The 20,854-nt window shown below is 46.3% G+C and overlaps 1 protein-coding gene across 1 annotated transcript in view; it reads left to right on the top strand.

Annotated features, from left to right (window-relative positions):
- usp43a (ubiquitin specific peptidase 43a) overlaps window positions 1-20,854 on the top strand; it is an 83,110-nt gene that overhangs the window by 43,384 nt on the left and 18,872 nt on the right. Inside the window, exons 4-7 of the mRNA XM_031563793.2 lie at window positions 807-899; window positions 5,878-6,013; window positions 9,449-9,593; window positions 20,199-20,361. Of these exons, the coding sequence (XP_031419653.2) occupies window positions 807-899; window positions 5,878-6,013; window positions 9,449-9,593; window positions 20,199-20,361 (537 nt within the window). The remainder of the gene's footprint in view (window positions 1-806; window positions 900-5,877; window positions 6,014-9,448; window positions 9,594-20,198; window positions 20,362-20,854) is intronic.

Genomic DNA, 20,854 nt, shown 5'->3' with positions numbered 1-20,854 from the left:
GATGCCATATTCCTCTCTCTCCCTCTCTCTCGTGCGTTTCTTCATCTCGCTCTGTACGGGTGTTTCTGTCTTCGACTTCCACATCTCTCCTCTACCCACCCCCTTTTTTTCTACAGTCTTGTTTTTAACGCCTGCTGAAATATTCAATTTAATACTCTATTATTCCCCATTCTTGTAAATATTTCAGACTTTTTAAGCCCTTTTTTTTCTCCTCTCCTCTTAAAGCACCGCGCCCTGGGCTGCAGGTGTTCTGATTGGGTTTGGCAAATGCATTTTCAGTGTCCTCCTGCTCAATAATGAAGCGCATCTCTATATGGGGCGCCCACAGAGAGGGGTGCACTCCCCCCTGGTGCCTCCACACAGCAACAAGGTGCAGAGGAGAGAACCTGTCTCTGGGTATTTATAGAGACGGGAGACGTGGAGAGAGACACGGCGCCACTACTAGTCTGTGATGAGGCCGACTCGCTGGGTCCTCCAGCCGTCTTCAAACAGGCACATCATCCTCAAGTGCCTGTGGGGTTAAGGGTTAACTGGAGACGGTGGAGACTTTTGTCATGGTTGAGTTTGGGGGTTGATGTCCTTCAAGGTTCCATGTGGGAATGACCAGAGCTTGTTTTGTCAACAGAGCTCGTGTCAGGTATGCAGGTGTGGGACGTGGCGGAGTGTGAGGAGGGTTTGTGAGGGTGGTGAGAGGTGTGTGTTCTCAGAGGGCTGATGTCTGACGCTGTCTCTGTCTCTGTGTGTGTGTGTGTGTGTGTGTGTGTGTGTGTGTGTGTGTGTGTGTGTCTGTGTGTGTCTCCATGCAGGTCCTCTCTGACGTGCCCACATTGCCTTAAACAGAGCAACACGTTTGACCCCTTCCTGTGCATCTCTCTGCCCCTCCCACTGCGCCAGACCAGGTAAGAGAGAGAGAATGTGTGTGTGTGTGTGTGTGTGTGTGTGTGTGTGTGTGTGTCTTTGTGTTTGTGTGTGTGTGTGTGTGTGTGTGTTTGTGTGTGTGTGTGTGTGTGTGTGTGTGTGTGTGTGTGTGTGTGTCTCTCTGTGTGTGTGTGTGTGTGTGTGTGGTTCTGTGTGTGTGTGTGTGTGTGTGTGTGTCTCTCTCTGTGAGTGTGTGTCTCTGTGTGTGTGTTTCTGTGTGTGTGAGTGTGTGTGTGTGTGTGTGTGTGTGTGTGTGTGTGTCTGTGTGTGTGTTTCTGTGTGTGTGTGTGTCTCTGTGTGTGTGTTTCTGTGTGTGTGTGTCTGTGGTTGTGTGTGGTTGTGTGTGTGTGTGTGTGTGTGTGTGTGTGTGTGTGGTTGTGTTTATGTGTCTGTGGGGTATGGGAGAGGGTGGGGCAGAGAAAGAGAGTATGTGACTGAGATGGAGAATCTCTATATATGTTTGGCCTTGGTATGACTTTCAGGCTGTTTATAGTGTCGATCCACACACACACACACACACACACACACACACACACACACACACACACACACACACACACACACAGCACCAGACATCTTTACTGAGAAATGATACACTTACAAAAAAAAACCCTAACCAAACATTTTATCTATTTTCCTAAACACGTCAAAAATAGCACAAGTCAGCAATATCCCACCAAAGAGCATCAGTCTGTCAACTCTGACAAGTGCTTATGAGAGGGAGGGGGGGGGACCAAGACAGAGAGAGAGAGAGGGGGGGGGGACCAAGACAGAGAGAGAGAGAGGGGGGGGGACCAAGACAGAGAGAGAGAGAGTAAAGAGAGAGACAGAAAAGTATGCCGTTGAAGAGCCGGTGCAGAGGCCTGCAGATACGCTGTTCCATCCCCTCCACCCAAATCAATCTCAGTGTGCCTCTCTCTTCATTAGAGGCTCACACACACACACACACACACACACACACACACACACACACACACACACACACACACACACACACACACACACACAGAGTGGCTCTCTCTTCATTAGAGGCTCCAGAGTGGCTCTTCATTCCTGCTGACCCGCCGGCTCACCGCTGCCTCGCTGCCTCGCTGCCTCGCTGCCTCGCTGCCTCGCTGCCTCGCTGCCTCGGTCTCAGCCCTGTCTGCCTGCCCTGTCTGCCTGCCCTGTGTGCCCCCTCAGGGAGACAGACAGACAGGCTCTGCTATGCGTTCAACACTGACCCCCACCTCACCCTCCACCCCAGAGGGAAAAAGAGTTCCAGTGCAGTTCACAAACTGAATGCAGCTGTGAGCAGATGAGTGGAACCAAGTTCATGCAGGAACACTGGCAGAGAAAGGAACCTCCGAGGTATACATACGTATGTGGGTTAGGGTGAGATTAGTATCTGTGCTTAAAATGTAAAACGTTATCGTGTGCTTGTGTGGCGTTTCTGACAGGAAGGCGTTCTTCCCTCATAAATCTTGAGCAAAAACATTCCGGAATGTTTCCGAAAGTAGCAAGTTGCAATAGATAATTGGTCTCGGTGTCATGAAAGCATAACAGCTGCAGAGAGCAAGGTGCCTTGATGGCAGCATTATGACTCCCATTATTCATGGGCTTTTTCCATTATCACCCGCTATGAATCAAACTAGCCGCTGTCGCACACGTGAATAGAAATGTCTGTTGTTCGGGGGAAAGTAAACCACTCTCCGGGCCTCTGAGGTGCCGGCACCTGGGATTCCGGTGCAGCTGCCATGACAATGGCCTGTGGCAAAGTGACCGGGGCCTTCAAGCTGCAGTGTGTCCCCGGGTTCCCGGCCGTCACTGAGGCGTCCGCTCGGAGTGCCCGATTAAGCTGGCCTGCCGAAAGACTCACCGGCTCAGTGCAGACAGACAGACAGACAGACAGACAGACAGACAGACAGACAGACAGACAGACAGACAGACAGACAGACAGACAGACAGACAGACAGACAGACAGACAACGCAGCCTGCCTGCCTGCTGCATGCTCAAAGGGGCCTGCTAATAAGCTCTCAGTCTGCTCACACATCACATTTAATTCTCTCTCTCTCTCTCCTTCTCTCTTTCCCTCTGTCTTGTTCTATCCTTCTCTCTTTCCCTCGTTCTCTCTTTCTCTCTCTTTGTTATTCTTAGGCACAAAGGAAGTACCCATGCATACATTCATAGAAACACACGCCCAAACACACACACACTCACAAACACACACACGCACGCACGCACGCACGCACGCACGCACGCACACTCACGCACACACACACACACACTAACACACTAACACACACACACCCAAACACACACACACACCGAAAAAAAGTGCCATTTTTAACTCACTAGAACAGACGGTCACACACTCACAAACACACACACACACACACGCACGCACACACACACACAAATGCATCCCACCCTCCCATTGGAGACTTATTTATGTACATTTATGAGTCAGGAATTCAGAAGACAGTGTAGAGTTACACATGCTCAATGGAGCAGACAGATATTTATTCACATACATATTCACCTACATATTCGCACAGATTTTCACACGCACATAAAGTAGGCAAGCGGGTATACACACATACTAATCCGCATTGCACACTTTGTCTCACAGGACGACAAACAGGCAGAATTCGTTGTTTGGGCGCTGACGCTAATACCTCAACTTTCTCTGCCCCCCTCTCCGTAGCACAGCTGTCAGACTGACTTTTAAAACAATGATGCTGTAGGAACGAGAGACTCTTTCATATCCTCCTCAAGGCTCGAGCTAAAGACGACAGAGGTGATCGCGCAGGCCCTTTTTCTTCTCCCCGCAAAACAGAGACGGGCTCTCCGGTAAACTCCTCTGATGCCCCGGTTTCAAAAGTAGCCGGAAGAATCCCAGGCGGAGACTGTCAAGCAGCTGACAGGCTCCGTCTGCGGCTCCCTTCCGTGTGTGTGTGTGTGTGTGTGTGTGTGTGTGTGTGTGTGTGTGTGTGTGTGTGTGTGTGTGTGTGTGTGTGTGTGTGTGTCTTCCGTGACGGAGCAGTCCAGGCTCAACCTGTCATCAGGGATAAAAACTAAAAGGCCTCAATTTTTAGCCCCGTTCACGATGACTCAACAACAACAACAGCAAGTAAATAAATAAATAAACACCTCGATTTTTATTACCATGGCCTTTGTTGAGCCCTTTATGAGACGAGCGGGGCCTTCAATAATTCAAGAGACGGGAGATGGAAGTCCGTCTAAAAGGTAGAGGAGGGTGGATTGATCACGCGTTCTTCCGTGCTTCAGGAGGGTTTGAGCCGTCATGGCTGCCAAGTGTCCTGATGCAGTGGGAGGTGTCTCTCCTCTGAGTGTTTCCCTCTCGTCCTCATGCGACGCCGGAGCCGTAATGGCGGTAGCGGTGGCTCGGGTCGGAAGGTGCTGCAGCAGTGAGAGAGGTTCTCTCTCCCCCCTGCTGGGCGGCTGGGCTGCCGTCGGCTCCATCTCACACACACACACACACTGAGAGGCCATGACGGGCTGAGCATTCACAGTGTGTGACAGATGAGAGCTCTTTCCTCTCCGCAGATGTGCATCCGCCAGCATGCCTCCCGCTCTTCGTCTTTCAATCTCGCTCTTTTCCGCTTGCTTACCGACGGCAGCCGCCGCTCTCTCAGCTCGTCCGCTCGTCCGCTCTGCTAACGCGCACTTTATTGGTCTGACACATGCAAGGATGCCTGTCCTGTTACCCTCCACAAAAACCCCAAACAACACACACACACACACACACACACACACACACACACACACACACACACACACACACACACACACACACACACACAGTCACAGTCACAGAGAAAAACAACACACACTGGCTTCCCGGGCAGATATGCCCTTTCTTCCAGGGTGAAACAGCATGTGACTTCACCACAGGGCTAAGTGACCTCACCTGTCCTGACCTTCACTTTTGTAACACACACACACACACACACACACACTCACACACACACACACACACGTACTTAATTGTTGAATGCATTTTGACCACCTCCTCTGCATTCCATCTCATCTATTCTCTGGGATCATTTCTGTGAGTTTCTGTAATGTTCTAATGAGAGTTTGACAAAGTGTAACTGAATGACTCATCCACTCAGTTCAACACTTAACTGATGAATAGGCAAGACATCCCTCATTAATCAGGTCATCTGTCCTCATTGCTGAAGCTGCTTTTACTTTAGGGGGAAAGTCTGAGCTATTTTTCAGTGTTCTGTGTGAAGGCTGCCTGGTCTCATTGCTGTGAGTGTCTGTCTGTGTCTCATTGTTGTGTGTGTCTGAATGTGTCCTGTCTGTCTGTCTGTGTCTCATTGTTGTGTGTGTCTGAATGTGTCCTGTCTGTCTGTCTGTGTCTCATTGTTGTGTGTGTCTGAATGTGTCCTGTCTGTCTGTCTGTCTGTCTGTGTCTCATTGCTGTGTGTCTGAATGTGTCCTGTCAGTCTGTCTGTCTGTGTCTCATTGCTGTGTGTCTGTCTGTGTCTCATTCTTATGAGTGTCTGAATGTGTCCTGTCTGTCTGTCTGTCTGTGTCTCATTGTTGTGTGTGTCTGAATGTGTCCTGTCTGTCTGTCTGTGTCTCATTGTTGTGAGTGTCTGAATGTGTCTGTCTGTCTGTCTGTGTCCTGTCTGTCTGTCTGTGTCTGAATGTGTCCTGTCTGTCTGTCTGTGTCTCATTGTCCTGTCTGTCTGTCTGTCTGTGTCTCATTGCTGTGAGTGTCTGAATGTGTCCTGTCTGTCTGTCTGAATGTGTCTCATTGTCCCGTCTGTCTGTCTGTGTCTCATTGTAGTGAGTGTCTGAATGTGTCTGTCTGTCTGTGTCTCATTCTTATGAGTGTCTGAATGTGTCCTGTCTGTCTGTCTGTCTGTGTCTCATTGCTGTGTGTCTGTCTGTGTCTCATTGTTGTGAGTGTCTGAATGTGTCCCGTCTCCCTGTCTCCCCAGACCTCTGAATGTCACGCTGGTCTTCAGCACCAAGGGCCAGCGGTACCTGCGGGTGGGGCTGGCGGTGCCTCTGTTGGGATCCATGTCGGCACTGCGCACCATGGTGGCCGAGGAGGGGAAGATCTCTCCGGACCAGGTGACTATGTGCATCGCAGCCTTGAAAAGAACCCTCTTTTCTCCCGTTCTCTCTCTGTATCTCTCTCTCTCTCTTTCTGTTTCTCTCTGTCTCTTTTCTTATTTTGCAGACATACCCACACTTGCATACACACAAATATATATAGAAGCATGTGTAAAAGCATATATATATATATACTGTATATTTATGCTTTTACACATGCTTTCCGAACCAGAGTATACACATATCCTGTAGATACACACTCTTATGAACTTCCTGTCAGTGTGCCAGTTTAATAATGCATCCCCCTAAACTCTTGCTCCCTTCATGGATGGGTCCTGACTTACACGTCAGTCACCACAAAACTAGGTGTTGTCATGGCGATGGCTCAATTATTGATAATCTTTTGTGAGCCTCATTGTGCCTTCCTACTAGGCTGTTTTCTCTTTCAGTCACACCCATATAGACTCGTGTCACTGACACGCATACACACACACACACACACACACACACACACGCACGCATACACACACACACACACGTTTATTTTCCTTCACTCTCTCTTTCTTCCTCACACACACGCCCATCGTCTTCCTCATCCGCACACACTCCCTTTATCTCCCCATCTCTCTCAGACCCTCTTTATGCCCCCCCCCCCCCCCCCGAAAGTCTTTCTTCTCTCTCTGACCCCATTGAGTCTGCTGCAGTGGAGGATCCTGGGAGTCTGTTAGAGTTAGCGCTCCGCTCATAGTCAGCCTCCCATGGGGCTCCCCCCAGACTCCCCTCTCCTGCTGCTCCGCCGGTGACTCAACGCTGCTCCACAGTCTTCCTCACGGAGGAGTCACCCTCCCCACTAAACCACAGGGACTCAGACCAAACCCAGCTCACTTAGCAGCGACGACACGGCTCTGCATTCTCACAGCCGTTAGCTTCTGAGCAGTTGGTGTAGAGCAGCGGTTCGGACAAAGGAGCTGTCAACATTGGCTTCCTCAGTGAAGTGTGTGGAACTTGCGGCACTTGCTTGGTAGTGTAAATGTGGATCGTTTTGTGTTTGGTGGTGAATGTGTCTGGATGGGACGCCGGGACGGGGGGCATCCCTTTCTCATCCTCCTAATTCCCTGCCTCATAATTTAGAGTGATTATGGGACCCGGGAGGGGGTGGTGATTCCAATTATTCAGAAACATTGTAGGATGTAAACGCACTAAATCGTGTCCCATAAAGAAATGGGTGCGCCACTCTTGTCGTTTTCCAAATAAAGAGCTGCTGCCGAGAAGAGGTTGAGTGGGTCAGCAGCACGTCTGCGTTATCGCCATAGAAACCCCGGCAGTGCCATACAGCGAGCCGCATGCTGAGATTTACAGGGGCTGTAAAAGCCCTCCGGTACGTGGGTTGCCTCATGTCTCTTAACGCCTGATCTGAGACCTCTTGCTTTAGGTTTGCTTCTAATAATAGAGGTGAGACCTGAAGTGCTCGTGGCTGATTCTGCGTCGTGTTTTCCAGCTTTCTGGGACCTGAATGAATGCACTAAATCACTAATCCCTTTGCATCGCATGTTTGGTGAGCTCATCGATGATCAGAAGTTACGCCTGGATCGCACACACACTGAACTCAATCTTGGAGTTTCGCCGATGTTTCTCTCCAGAGTCAGGTGTCTGGGACTTGACTGAATGCTTGGCTTAATGATGGCGTACTGCTGCTTTTGCAGAAGAGGGAAATGACTAACCTCAGCAACACCTTGTCAAGAGACTGAGCCTCCAAGCCATGTGTGGCTCTCCCTGCAGACCCTGCAGATTGGCACAGTCAAAGTATTTTGGCGAGACGGTGGAGGGCAATGGGTTCAGCTCCGCTCTGCGAAGAGAAACTCTCCCTCTAGAGGCCGACAGCAGCAACTGTAGCTTACTCCGGGGGGCAACCCACGGCCCAAGACCTCGCAGAGATGGAGAGGGATCGAGACAGTGATTACAGCAACAGGACAGGCTGATGGAGACAAAGAGATAGGGGGCTGGAGAGTGAAGTGGGAAGAGTGAGAGAAAAAAGAAAGTGAAGACAGGGAGAGAGAGGGAGGGAGAAAGAGAGAGAGAGAGAGAGGGAGAGAAAGAGAGATAGAGGGAGCGAAAGAGAGATGGAGGGAGAGAGGGGGAGAGAGAGATGGAGAGAGAGAGAGGGAGGGAGAGAGAGATAGAGGGAGATGGAGAGAGAGAAAGAGAGAGGGAGGGAGAGAGATGGAGAGAGAGGGAGAGAGAGAGATGGAGAGAGAGAGAGAGAGGGAGGGAGGGAGAGAGAGATAGAGGGAGATAGAGGGAGAGAGAGAGAGAAAGGGAGGGAGGTTCTCAACAGACCCACCGCTGAGAGTAATGGCTGGGCGTGCTGTGCTGATGAGCAGCACAAGGCCCCGTGTGTTTGTTTGAGCCGCGACGGCAGCCCTCGGAGAGAGTGAGAGAGAGAGGCGGCTGAAAGATCTGGAGGAGGAGTAACAGGGGAATTACCAGAGTGCCATCACAACAGTGTTTTAGGCACGGAGCTCTTTGAGGGGCTCTCTAGATCCCCCAGATGTGTGTGTGTGTGTGTGTGTGTGTGTGTGTGTGTGTATGTGTGTGTGTGTGTGAGAGAGAGCGAGAGTGCCATCACAACAGTGTTTTAGGCACTGATCTCTTTGAGGGGCTCTCTAGATCCCCCAGATGTGTGTCTGTGTGTGTGTGTGTGTGTGTGTGTGTGAGAGAGAGCGAGCGAGAGTGCCATCACAACAGTGTTTTAGGCACGGAGCTCTTTGAGGGGATCTCTAGATCCCCCTGATATGTGTGTGTGTGTGTGTGTGTGTGAGAGAGAGAAAGAGAGAGCGAGAGTGTTTGTGTACACACAGGGGCATGTTAGTGTGTGTGTATATGCGTGTGTTTGTAGGGGTATTAGATGTTTCATGCTTGATTTGTGTCCCGTCTGTCCTCCTTGCCTTGCGTGTCCTCTGCATGCACACTGCAGAGCTTCAAACCACAGCGGCGTCTCTGTCTCTAATCACTGATTCCCCCCTCCTCCCCCCACCTCCTCTCTCCTCTCTCCTCCTCTCTCCTCCTCTCTCCTCCTCTCACCTCCTCTCTCCTCTCTCCTCCTCTCTCCTCCTCTCTCCTCCTCTCCTCCTCTCTCCTCCTCTCTCCTCCCCCCACCTCCTCTCTCCTCCTCTCTCCTCCTCTCACCTCCTCTCTCCTCTCTCCTCCTCTCTCCTCCTCTCCTCCTCTCTCCTCCTCTCTCCTCCCCCACCTCCTCTCTCCTCCTCTCTCCTCCTCTCCGCTCCTCTCTCCTCTCTCCTCCTCTCTCCTCCTCTCTCCTCTCTCCTCCTCTCTCCTCCTCTCACCTCCTCTCACCTCCTCTCTCCTCCTCTCCTCCTCACCTCCTCTCTCCTCCTCTCTCCTCCCCCCACCTCCTCTCTCCTCCTCTCTCCTCCTCTCTCCTTCCTCTCTCAGGTTATTCTGACTGAGATCTACCCGACTGGGTTCCAGCGCTCCTTCTCCGATGACGACGACCTGACCAGCATCGCCGACAGCGACGTCATCTACGCCTTTCAGACCCCGCCCCTCTACAGCAAGGGAGGCTCAGCACGATTCTCAGGTAACCATGGCAACGCCGCCAAAAAATTCGCCCCGTCTGGTCTGGCTGGCTGGCCAGTCTGTAGCAGCAGCAGCAGCAGGGGCTGGCTCTACAGATGCTCGAGCTGCAAGCGAATATTTCACTCCGACACTCCGAGGTGTTTGTGTCCTCCGTCGTGTTTGTATTTGTTTTAAGAGCTTAAATCCATTGTTTGATTCATGAGCCAGCTGCATGCTTTACAATCTCACTGGAATTCGAATGGAGGCTCAGCGCTATGATTCACAATAGTGTCAAAAAGTAGATATGATAATGACCTGATGTGGTCCTGCTTTGAGGTTTACTGGAAAATATTGAGTTTTTATTTTTATTTTAGCAATAAACGGCCGTGAGCCGTGCTAATCCACACTCAGCACGAATGTTGATTATATATCAGTGTAGACCGAATACAAGGTTTGTGTATAGTGCTCCTGCCAGATGATGGTGGGTTAATAATGCACCGACTGCTGAAAGGGAGAATGAGAAATTAAGGAACTCAATGAATTGAGTTTTCTGTGCTGACTAGATACCACCACCATCATCACCCATCGGCTTTAGAGTGAAAGTGATGACACAGCGTGAAGTCAGGCGATCGGCTGGGAAGGGGATTTGGGGAAGGTCGGTGCGTAATCAACCGAAGAGACACAATGGAAGGCCTATACGTGGACGGGTACATCATGGGGCTTAGGAAGGCTAGTGAGGGGACCTGTATCGCCATAGGAAGGTTTTTAGTCGTAGCTAATCCAACAGTGTAGGTGTGTGTCATGAAGTGACGGGTTGGCATTCTTGCCGTCACAAAGCTTTTACTTGTGTTCTAGTGCTTGCTTGTGTTCGGTGGGATGTTTCAAAGGCAAACCAGGCTGGTGCTTGTAGTGTTAAGCCTTGTAGTGTTAAGCCTTGCTGTTTATCTCCACTTAAATATATGCTTTATGGAGCACCCTCACACATTCACACCACATAAGGGAAAGTGGCTCCAAATGAAACTTTAATAACAAGGAAAGAAGTGCTTAACCATCTCCCCCTCTCCCATGGTGACAGGACACAGCATCGATCGCACATGCATTCAGTTAATGAGCAATTACTCCTCTCCCATCCCCAGCCACTTGGAAAGGTCACCAAAGGCCAGGCCATGTAGGAGCTGCACAAATGCACTTTCCGAAAGTTTTATACACAATTCTTAAAGTTAAATAATCAGTTTTTAATATTGCCGTCTGCTTTCTCTCTCAATTGTCAAGAATGCCGTAAGGACAGGATATCATAATCAGATATTGTCCCTCCGTGTAATGACTTTTGCTTATTGTCGCTTTGGTATCAAGTATCAAATAACGGTAATTATTTGATATATTTGATAGAGATTACTGGGTAATGCAGCAATGTATTAAATCAAGCACTGCGCTTGAACTTAAATAAATAAATAACTGGAATAATATCTCCACACTTCCATGGTTTTGAAGTCATGAAATACAGAGAGACAGAGCATGTTCACCGTTGAAAAAATAAGATTAAGCGTTCAATTGTCAATTTTGGGGTTGAGAACCAAATATATAATTACATTACGCACTATAACAACACATTCTGCAGTATATATAAGACTAAATGCCTCCGTAAAATTAACTAAGGACCAACCACCACCTCCCCAAACCAAATGCTCACTTAGGTAATAAGGGGCAGTACTTAGTAATCTGTTATACATCCAACTCTCAATGTCCAGTGTAAAGACAGCCACAGAAATCACAAGACAACTTCCTGAAGCTTCCGCAAAGATTGGACTAGTAGATCACCCTTAAATATTTCTCAGTTGGTGAATATAACAAGTGAATAACAAAAACAAATGAAGTGAACCTGTTGCTTTTCATGAATCTATGATACAGAAACCTACACAAGCATGTAGCGGTGAGCTCTGTTAGCCTTCTCTGCTTTGACAGAACTGGTCTCTTTCTCTGCATGACCTTGAATGGCTATAGACACCAATGGCTCCCTGCATCATTGCCCGGTCTGCCAACAATAGGAAGAGTGATGGCCCTGGAAATATCATCTCCCTCCACAGGCAGGCCTTTATTACATCCTCATTCCGGGGGCAATATTAAGCCACTGTGCAGGAGACGCCAGGTAATTAGCACCTAGGCTAATAATGGCTAAAATTAGAATGTAGAATTCAGTTAGCACTGAACCGGAAAGGTTACCGTAGTGCCTGTCTTCGAACCAACACAGCAGCTGTCAAACCATTGGTGAAGGAATCCACTAGTAACAAGCCAGGCTTCTTATTTACTGGCTGGTCCTTCAAAATAAAAAAAATAGCTAATATGCAATATGTAATATGTAATATGCAATAGCTAATAACAATATGTGATAGCTAATAAAATAACTAAATAAGAATTCTACATTAGAAGTAAATATCTAATAAATATTTTTTGGTTTCTTATATTTCTTGTTCTTGTACTTAACTAATTGATCAAAGATAATGAACCATGGGAAAGTGGAGAAAAACGTATTCATTTCTTTTTGCCTGTGGGGATCTCACGCCAGAGAGACGAGAAGACAGCCTTCTCTGCCGAGCAATCAAAATGTCCATCAAGTTGGTCCAGTGGAGACTGCTCTGGAGTCTGTGGTGAGCCCAGAGCCTGGTCTGAGACAGGCACGTAGAGTGACTATGGGGGGAGTGCACATCCCCAGGGATAGGAGTGGTGGAGCAGGCCTCTGTAGGAAGCTACTGATACACCAGATAACGGAGGCTTCCGGTAGAACCGCCACAAAAGCCCTTATCCACATCATCAAATCTTTGTGCGCCTGATGAAGACCCTCCTTGCACTCTCTGAGAGCAGACACTCTTAAGCTCCTTAGTGCATTACAGGATTGAAGTTGCTGCTGGAAAAGCATAAACACAGAGATGGTTTTGACTGTTTTGAGAACTGTTTAGTCTTCGCAGCTGAAGGTATGTCTTAAAGCTAAAGGGAAACAATGGCCCCACAGTATGTATCTGGTGTTTTCGGTGTTGCAGATTCCCAGCACCCAGGAGAGGTTGACAGAGGTCAACATCAGTGGAAGCATGTAAACAGACTGGTCTTCAGCTATTTACAAAAGGATACAACACCCTGATTGTAATCATCAGTCCTTTCCTCTGCCAACGTCCGTTGCTGCATGTCATATGTGACTAGTAGTGTCTGTCATCTTGTCTAAAACAGCCCTGTGGGGCAGTTATTTGTTCATTCTACCTCTCCCAGAGGGCAGCCTTCTACAAAGAGTGTCCTCAAAAACAGGTCCATGTCTTCCCACCTTGTGGGAAATCTAAACTCATATGAGTTTGAGCTAGAGACACGGGGGGGAGCAGGTGCTGAACAAGTCCCTTCATCCATGTGACGGGACCTGAGCCATTACGTGTGACAGCTCAGGTGACAGCTCAGGTCAGTGCTATCTGACGCCACAGCGGCGCTCCCACACGGAAGGTGCCGGGAGGTCACCTGCGTCTGTGACCCTGCTGGTCTAGCCCCTCCCTCCTAGTGGCGCTCCGTATTTTTAGCATTCTGCAATTGACAAGTAATCTGGCCTCCGTGTCCCCTAACAAGAAGGACCCCCAGCATCTACACGAGTGAGGTACAGTGCACACATGGGGTCTGGCGGGGGTCATGAACCCAAGATAGGACTGGAAGGTCTTTTGTTCATTCATTCATTCATTCATTCATTCATTCATTCATCCATCCATCCATCCATCCATCCATTCATTCATTTATTCTCAATTTAATTATCGGGAATACATTGAGGGTAGCCCTCATTTTCAGTGATGCAGAGATAACAAAACAAAAAATAAAACATAATAAGCCTAAATAAGATGATAAAACATAGTAAACATGGTAAACCAGCTAAAACAAATAGCATCAAAAGACAGTTTCCAGCGAAAAACAGGGAGGTTTGTGATCATCAGATTTGAGTTGTCCGTGGCAAAGGAGAGAATTGATTTTTTTAGAGTGTGTTGAAGATCATTCCAGGAAGATGGGGCATTAAAAACAAAAGGCTGACTTTCTCAGTTCAGAGTGGACACGAGGGACCTGAAGCATAAGCCAGTCATTTGAGCGGGTTGGATAGGGCCCAGAATTCCTGTCCAGCTTCATTGAGACATAAAGTGGTAGCTTTCCGACAATGGCCTTATAGATAAACAGAAACTAACGTTTATTTTGCCTCTCTGCTAGGGATTACAAACCCACTTTATCATAAAGGACACAATGATGAGTAGTACAGCCGTCACCAGTAATAACTCTGAGGGCAGAATGATAGACCGTGTCCAGGGGTCTAAGGGACGAAGGTACGACGAAGGCATTTCTATAAATTACATCTAGTCCAGCACCGACATGACAACTGCTTCAACAATACTTTTCCGACTAATCATAGGAAAGCTGGTTCTGTTTCTGTAAAAGAAGCCAATTATTTGTCATAGTTTACTGACAAGATTATCTATATGGTAATTAAATGTAAGCTTTTCGTCAAGCCAGATGCCAAGATGTTTATATTCAGTGGCTCTGTCAGTGTTAGATCCATTTGCAGTGGAACAATGCAAACTATTGTTTACTGAACAACATGAAGTTTGTTTTATTTTCATTAAGTACTAGTTTAAGATTAGTAAGAGCTTCCTGAAGAGCAGGTTCTCAATGGCTAGCTGAACAGTGTCAACCATACTATACATAATAGTGTCATCAGCATGATACTATTTGTAAGAGCAGAGGATGATCAACTGTGTCAAAAGCTTTTGACAGATCCACAAAAAGGGTAGTACTGTGTTTCTTATTGCTTAAAGCAGATACTATATCATTATGTGATTGCACAGGTAATCACATAATTGCTCAGATCAAATCAATCATTTGTAGACTGATCTGAAGACAGGTTTTACATTACATTAGCGTGTTACGTTACGTTATGCCAATCTGCATGCAAGTTCCTGTCACATCAACAATAAGAAGTGTAATATATCTCCCAGTTAACAATTAGCAGTTATCCAGCTCACAGTCTGAGAAACGACCTTACATTAGGGTGACCACTGCCGTGACCCTCAAAAGGAGGACACTTTTGTCAAAAACAAACACGATGAATGTTCAAAAAATTATATCATAGAGCCTGTGTGTGTTTTTATGTCATGAGTGTGTCTATTTGTAGAAAGAGATGTGTGTGTGTGTGTGTGTGTGTGTGTGGTGTGTGTGTGGTGTGTGTGTGTGTGTGTGTGTGTGGAGAGAGAGAGTGTGTAGAGTAGAGAGAGAGAGAGTGTAGAGAGAAAGAAAGAGAAACAGCGACATGCATAACTCATCACCAGAGAAACTCCATTTTTATGCAGCATATTTGGATATATCATGCCGTACATGACAGTTGGCAGGATGAAGGGTGTTTTGAGTCACTGTTTGTGTCTTCCACAGTTCACACAGGCACCGTCTGCTGTGTAAGCCCCGACTTTGTTCAATTCCAAATCTTCTAGCTTGTATATAGCTGGAGGCTATTTAGCTTTGAGAGGAACTGGTTGGCTATATCATCAAATGTCTAATCGCTATCACTGTGAGATTCGAGCAGCACGTTGCACTCCCTTTTCAAAACTGAAATATCTCAGGTCTGCGTCGAGGCGACAGAGTTTGCAGAACGCATTATAGCCTATCATTGAAGCTTTTAGAAACACACTTGTGTTCTGAACCGCACTGAGGATTACACTCAATCAATAATCAATACACTTTTAGGCATTTTAATGGCATTAGCTAAAATTTACATGAGCCTTTGACCACACTGCAAGTCAACTCACGCTAACTTGAGTGGACTGAAAGAAGCGGGTGAACTTGATTGTAGTAGTTATTTAGAAGTTATTAATACGGCAGATGTATTTGAGTGTACCATGGCTGTCACTTGATTGAATAGCACAAGGTAGGTCATTACACCATTGAGGTACCACTTATGGAAAGAGTTTTGATGGTCATCTCTTGCTGTGGAGAGAAGGCAAAGACCATTTCTTCCTAGATCTCGATAAGGTGTGCTGTGCCATCAACTCATTTGAACATTGACTGATTCATCTGTTCCTTTCCTGAGGTCAATTTGGGTGAAAACTTTATTCGAAGCTTTTTGAATGGTGCATTTTTTGAATGACTGAAAGAAGTCCAGTGCCATTTCAATATCGAGGATCTCAGAAGTACAGTGCATGTCGCTATGGAATACATCAGTTAAAAACGCTTGGTCACTAAAATGTCTTAGATTTCTCTTTGTAATCGTGTGAGATTTTGTCTTTATCCGTGTATTTTTTCATACATACAATACTGAGCACTGATTCCTTGCTCGAAGACACCATAAGCAATAATTTGGTCAACCCTACTGGAAAATGAGCAGTGACATTGCGTACAAAATTCAAGTCTGTATCATGTGATCCCGTGGGCTTAAGTGAACTTAACTAAACTATTTGAGGACCCCCTCGAAAACGAGATGCTGCATCTCAAGGGGTTATCCTCCAAACAATACATTTCAAATTAAATGCAAACATACAACAAAAATGTAATTGTGAATATGGTAAAAAACCAAAAACTTTTCAGACCGAGTGGCGTTGAACTCGCCAGCGTTCCCATTACTAGGCAACTAAGAACTTCGGAATGCATTATGCAATACATCTATTTATGAACTATCATCAATGGAGATAGCTTTTCAATAACCATTGCTTGTTCAGAGCTGCCTCGTGTTTAAAGTGATCGACGTGACACTTGAAGGGTATCTGGTTGATTGTGGTCTTGCGTGTGTCTTTTCAGCCCTTAAGTAATAAATAATTCTGCAAGTATGTACTAATGTAGTCCTCAGTATAAAACTTGCACACACGCCAGCAGAGAAGACATCTGTGTTGAGAGAGCGATGTAACTTCTGCTGGGGATGAGTAAGGAGTTTTCTCTCTCATGAGGGCATTCTCTTTCTCCTAGCCTCGCCTGTGTAGAGACAGCGCTGCAGTTAGCATCCTCCAGTCACTCTCGGGTCTGACTGCTATCTTCCGCTCCTCTGCTGTGCGCGCACCTCCTGTAGTGTGACCGCGGGTCTCCTGGGAGGAGGTGTGAATCACTGCGAAGACTTCTCCCACACGCTGGCCCACTTTCTGTAGTTTCCATTTCAACACTCATTTGCCACGGTCACAAAAGGAATGCTGGTGAGAAACGTATTCCCAGGATGTTTGCAGGGAAGATAAAGATCTTCAAATTTCAACGCTGGTTTCTTTTTTTTTTCTTTTTTTTTGGGCAAACTCCATTTCTTCTTTGTATGATACCATAGCTCCAAAGCTGACGTTTCCCCCTGTGATAGTCTACATATTATTTTTGCTCAGTTTGTTTGTAAGGGAAGGAACTTCATGGCAAGCGATAAAGGGGTCCGTAGCGTACGGTGAAAAGCCTTTCGGCTGGCGGGCTTTGAGGAACGGCACCATGTGCAGGTATCAGACCTGAGATGTAGGTGGGAGAGAGAGGAGGGAGGGAGGGAGGGAGGGAGGGGACCAGATAGCCCAGGCGGGGTGCCCCCTCTCACACCGCAGGGGCCGAGCTGTTTAATTAAGGCTGCCTCAGTCCTGGGTCCGCCTCGCCACTCTCCTCCAGCTGGCAAGGAGAATGAGATGCTGATTGAAACTCTGTGTGTCAGTGTGTGTGTGTCTATGTACGCGTGTGTGTGTGTGTGTGTGTGTGTGTGTGTGTGTGTGTGTGTGTGTGTGTGTGTGTGTGTGTGTGTGTGTGTGTGTGTGTGTGTGTGTGTGTGTGTGTGTGTGTGTGTGTGTGTGTGTGTGTGTGTCTCTCTCTCTGTCTGTCTGTCTGTCTGTCTGTCTGTGTGTGTGTGTGTGTGTGTGTGTTGGGTCCACCTCCCATCCTGGAGCAGAGACTGGGAACCTGCTATGCCTACCACAGAGGCATACCTCTTCACACAAGTTCTGTTTTCAGTTTGTTAGAGGAATCACAGGTCTTGGGGATCTAAGAGTTGTTACCACGCCAACACAAACTGCCACAAAAACTGTAAAGGAGGGAAAACAGCACCATTTGTCTCTTCATGTTGATCAAATAAACACATACTCTCTCCACTGTTGCTTTCTGAAGCAGCGATTTGTTTCCCCCTCAAAACTGACAGTTGGAACCTTTGTGTCCTTTTGTACCCCTCCACTTACTGGAAAGCAGAATGGGAAATGTGTTGCATCCATGACTCACTTGGTGGCCTGTGGGGAGATCTGCCAAACATACGCAGGCTTCTTTGCAACCATTCCTTTGGATGTTTTTATTTTAATGGCTGCCATGATAGCTCAGATATGTTGTCTCTAAGAATTGTGTCACTCCGTATGCAAATATGTGCCTGTAAGCGCAGCGGAGAATGTCTTTGTGAAAACGCAAACCTATGACCTTATTCTTAAAAGCGCCATCTCTTACAAAACCATCTCTGTATGGCCAGAAGCATTTACACTTTTGGTTTTGTATATTCGAATTGTGTACAAGTTAAGAGTTTTTTTTGGTCTGCAGTCTTTTATTCAACAAAACATTTTTTCTTTTATCGAACCATGAAATCACATCAGCTTCCTCTTCGTGCTTGGTAATTGCATCATGTTCACATCCTATTGCAAACACACTCAGACACACACACTCAGACACACACACTCAGACACACACACTCGGACACACACCTACGTGTAGGTGATGTAGGTTGTCAGTGATTAATTGCCTCGACGGCCCAACTGAGCACCTGTGATTACACCCTGAGATGGGGGAATTGCTACGTGGGAACCATATGCCAGGTCCTCCAAGTCCACAGACGACTCAATAGATAATGAAATAAGCACCAATGGAAACAGCCCTTTTCACACACACACACACACACACACACACACACACACACACACACACACACACACACACACACACACACACACACATTCCTGAAGCTTTCTATGTTGTATGTACTTAAATGCAGTACTACCGAGATGCATAACGTTGAGTTCAATCTGGTCATTAATTGTTCCATACCGGTGTCTTCAAACAACCTCTGCCCTTAAGAATCTTAGTGGTGAGGTATATATATTTAGCTATACATTTAGCCTGATATAGGCTTACCTGTTGCATAGCTAAAATAGATAAATAATAGTAACATAGCACTGATTTTATTTATGCGTTGCTTCCACGCCTATTTCAATGATAGTCACACTTCATACTTCAGTTATGTGCTAATTGATGACAGCACAGTCCTCTGAATTAAAGTGAGCTTAATGTTTTGTCAGACATGAACAGATTTAATCAGAATGCAGCACTGAGGGAAGAAAAATGCATTGATTGCATCTGAACATTTAAATAAATGCATTGATTGCATTTGAACATTTAAATAAATGCCTTGACTGCATTTGAACATTTAAATACATGCACTGATTGCATTTGAACATTTAAATAAATGCATTGACTGCATTTGAACATTTAAATAAATGCATTGATTGCATTTGAACATCTAAATAAATAAATGCATTGCACTTCATTAGGATAGGCTGCAACTGTATGTACAGTAAACTAAACCACCTCAAGCGGCATTCTACTGAATGGAATACAGCACTTACATCTTTATTAGCACCTAAACAGTGATTTTGACCTGTTTACTTTCCGTTTTGTGAGCTTCTTTATACTATAAATTGGGATTTTTAGATATTGAAAAAAAAAGGTAGTAGAGTTGAACTGAACTCACCTGTCTGTTCTATGTTCAATGTCTGTCGCTCACATGAATTGTCAAAAGCCATCCAGAGTTGGTTTGAGCCAGAGCACCATTTCAGCGAGACTCTCACCAAAGGAGAGCTTTATCCCACTTCATTTTCTACTGGTATTCAGTGAATCATTCATAAATCCCAGTTCAACGATTAACTTGTGTAAATACAGCATAATGTTATTGCAGGGTTTACATTACTGGGTTCGTTATTACATTATTGAATTTTGTTACATTATTGACAGTAGTTAAGTGGAGAAAGTCATTACATTATTGGGTTCTGCAGAAACGAGTTTAACCCAATAATGTTAACTTCCAATAGAGTAATAATGTATTACATTATCAGTACAAATATTATTACATATTACATATCACTACAATTATCTGTGAATACATTTAATTACTTTATGGGGTTCTACAGCATTCGCTGCTTTTGCACCAGTGGGCTTCAGAAGCTTTTTAACCAGAGCAGAAGTATCAGCTTGAAGTGTGGCATCAAGCATGACTGATTAGATAGCTGTTCATTTCTCTTTGGGCTTTAAAGGGAGACATTGGGAAGAGAGAGCAGAGCAACCCTGTGCAAGTTTGAATATTAATGGATTCCTTTTAATGAAATAGAAATGGCTGCCTGCCACACAAATTGTTTTCTTATTTAAATATTTTGGCAGCCTGGTGATTTTTGTTGAAAGATCTCATTTTTTTTAATACATTATAGGGCAAGTCAACTTTCACAAAAAGTAAATGACAATGTCCTTGATCCAGGTGATGGTTCAATGAAGGGGTTTTAAACATCAAACATCTCTCTCTCTCCCTCTCTCTCTCTCTCTCTCTCTCTCTCTCTCTCTCTGTCTCTCCCTCTCTCTCCCTCCCTCTCTCTCTCTCTCCCAGGGTACCACCACAGCCTCCCCTCCTCCCCCTACACCTCTGGCCCAGAGGGTCACAGGCTGCCTCCCTCTGGCACCTTGTCCTCAGAGTTCCTGAACCAGGGCGGCACCAGCAAGATCCAGCTTCTCATCTGCAACACCGCAGGCTCTGGCCAGCAGGCAGTAAGGTATGGCAGCCCAGACCTAGGATAGTGTGTCTTTTTGGGGTCTGAGACCAGCAGGCAGTAAGGTATGGCAGCCCAGACCTAGGATAGTGTGTCTTTTTGGGGTCTGAGACCAGCAGGCAGTAAGGTATGGCAGCCCAAACCTAGGATAGTGTGTCTTTTTGGGGTCTGAGATCATTTCCAGTCTCCTCCTTGCAGAATGATTTCTTTCCAAGCCGCATATTTTTAATCAGTGAATATCATTTCTATTATAGATATAGATCACAGTGTTTTGGATCAGACCATTTCCTAAACTGCTTGATGAGAGGGAAATTGTGGGTGAATATCCAAAAGGTGGTCTGTACAAGATTCTGAGAACCAATATGATGCTAAATGTTACGATCATATTCATGTTCATAATTAATTCATCCTTTCTCTTTTCTTGAGAATTTCTCAGTGAAACTTATATTAAAGCATTGTCTTTTGTTCATTCTGTAAATGTACTTAAATTGCCTTC

Source organism: Clupea harengus, chromosome 26 (genome assembly GCF_900700415.2).
Source record: "Clupea harengus chromosome 26, Ch_v2.0.2, whole genome shotgun sequence".
Classification (NCBI taxonomy): domain Eukaryota; kingdom Metazoa; phylum Chordata; class Actinopteri; order Clupeiformes; family Clupeidae; genus Clupea; species Clupea harengus.
This window is presented reverse-complemented; position numbering and strand designations above follow the sequence as displayed.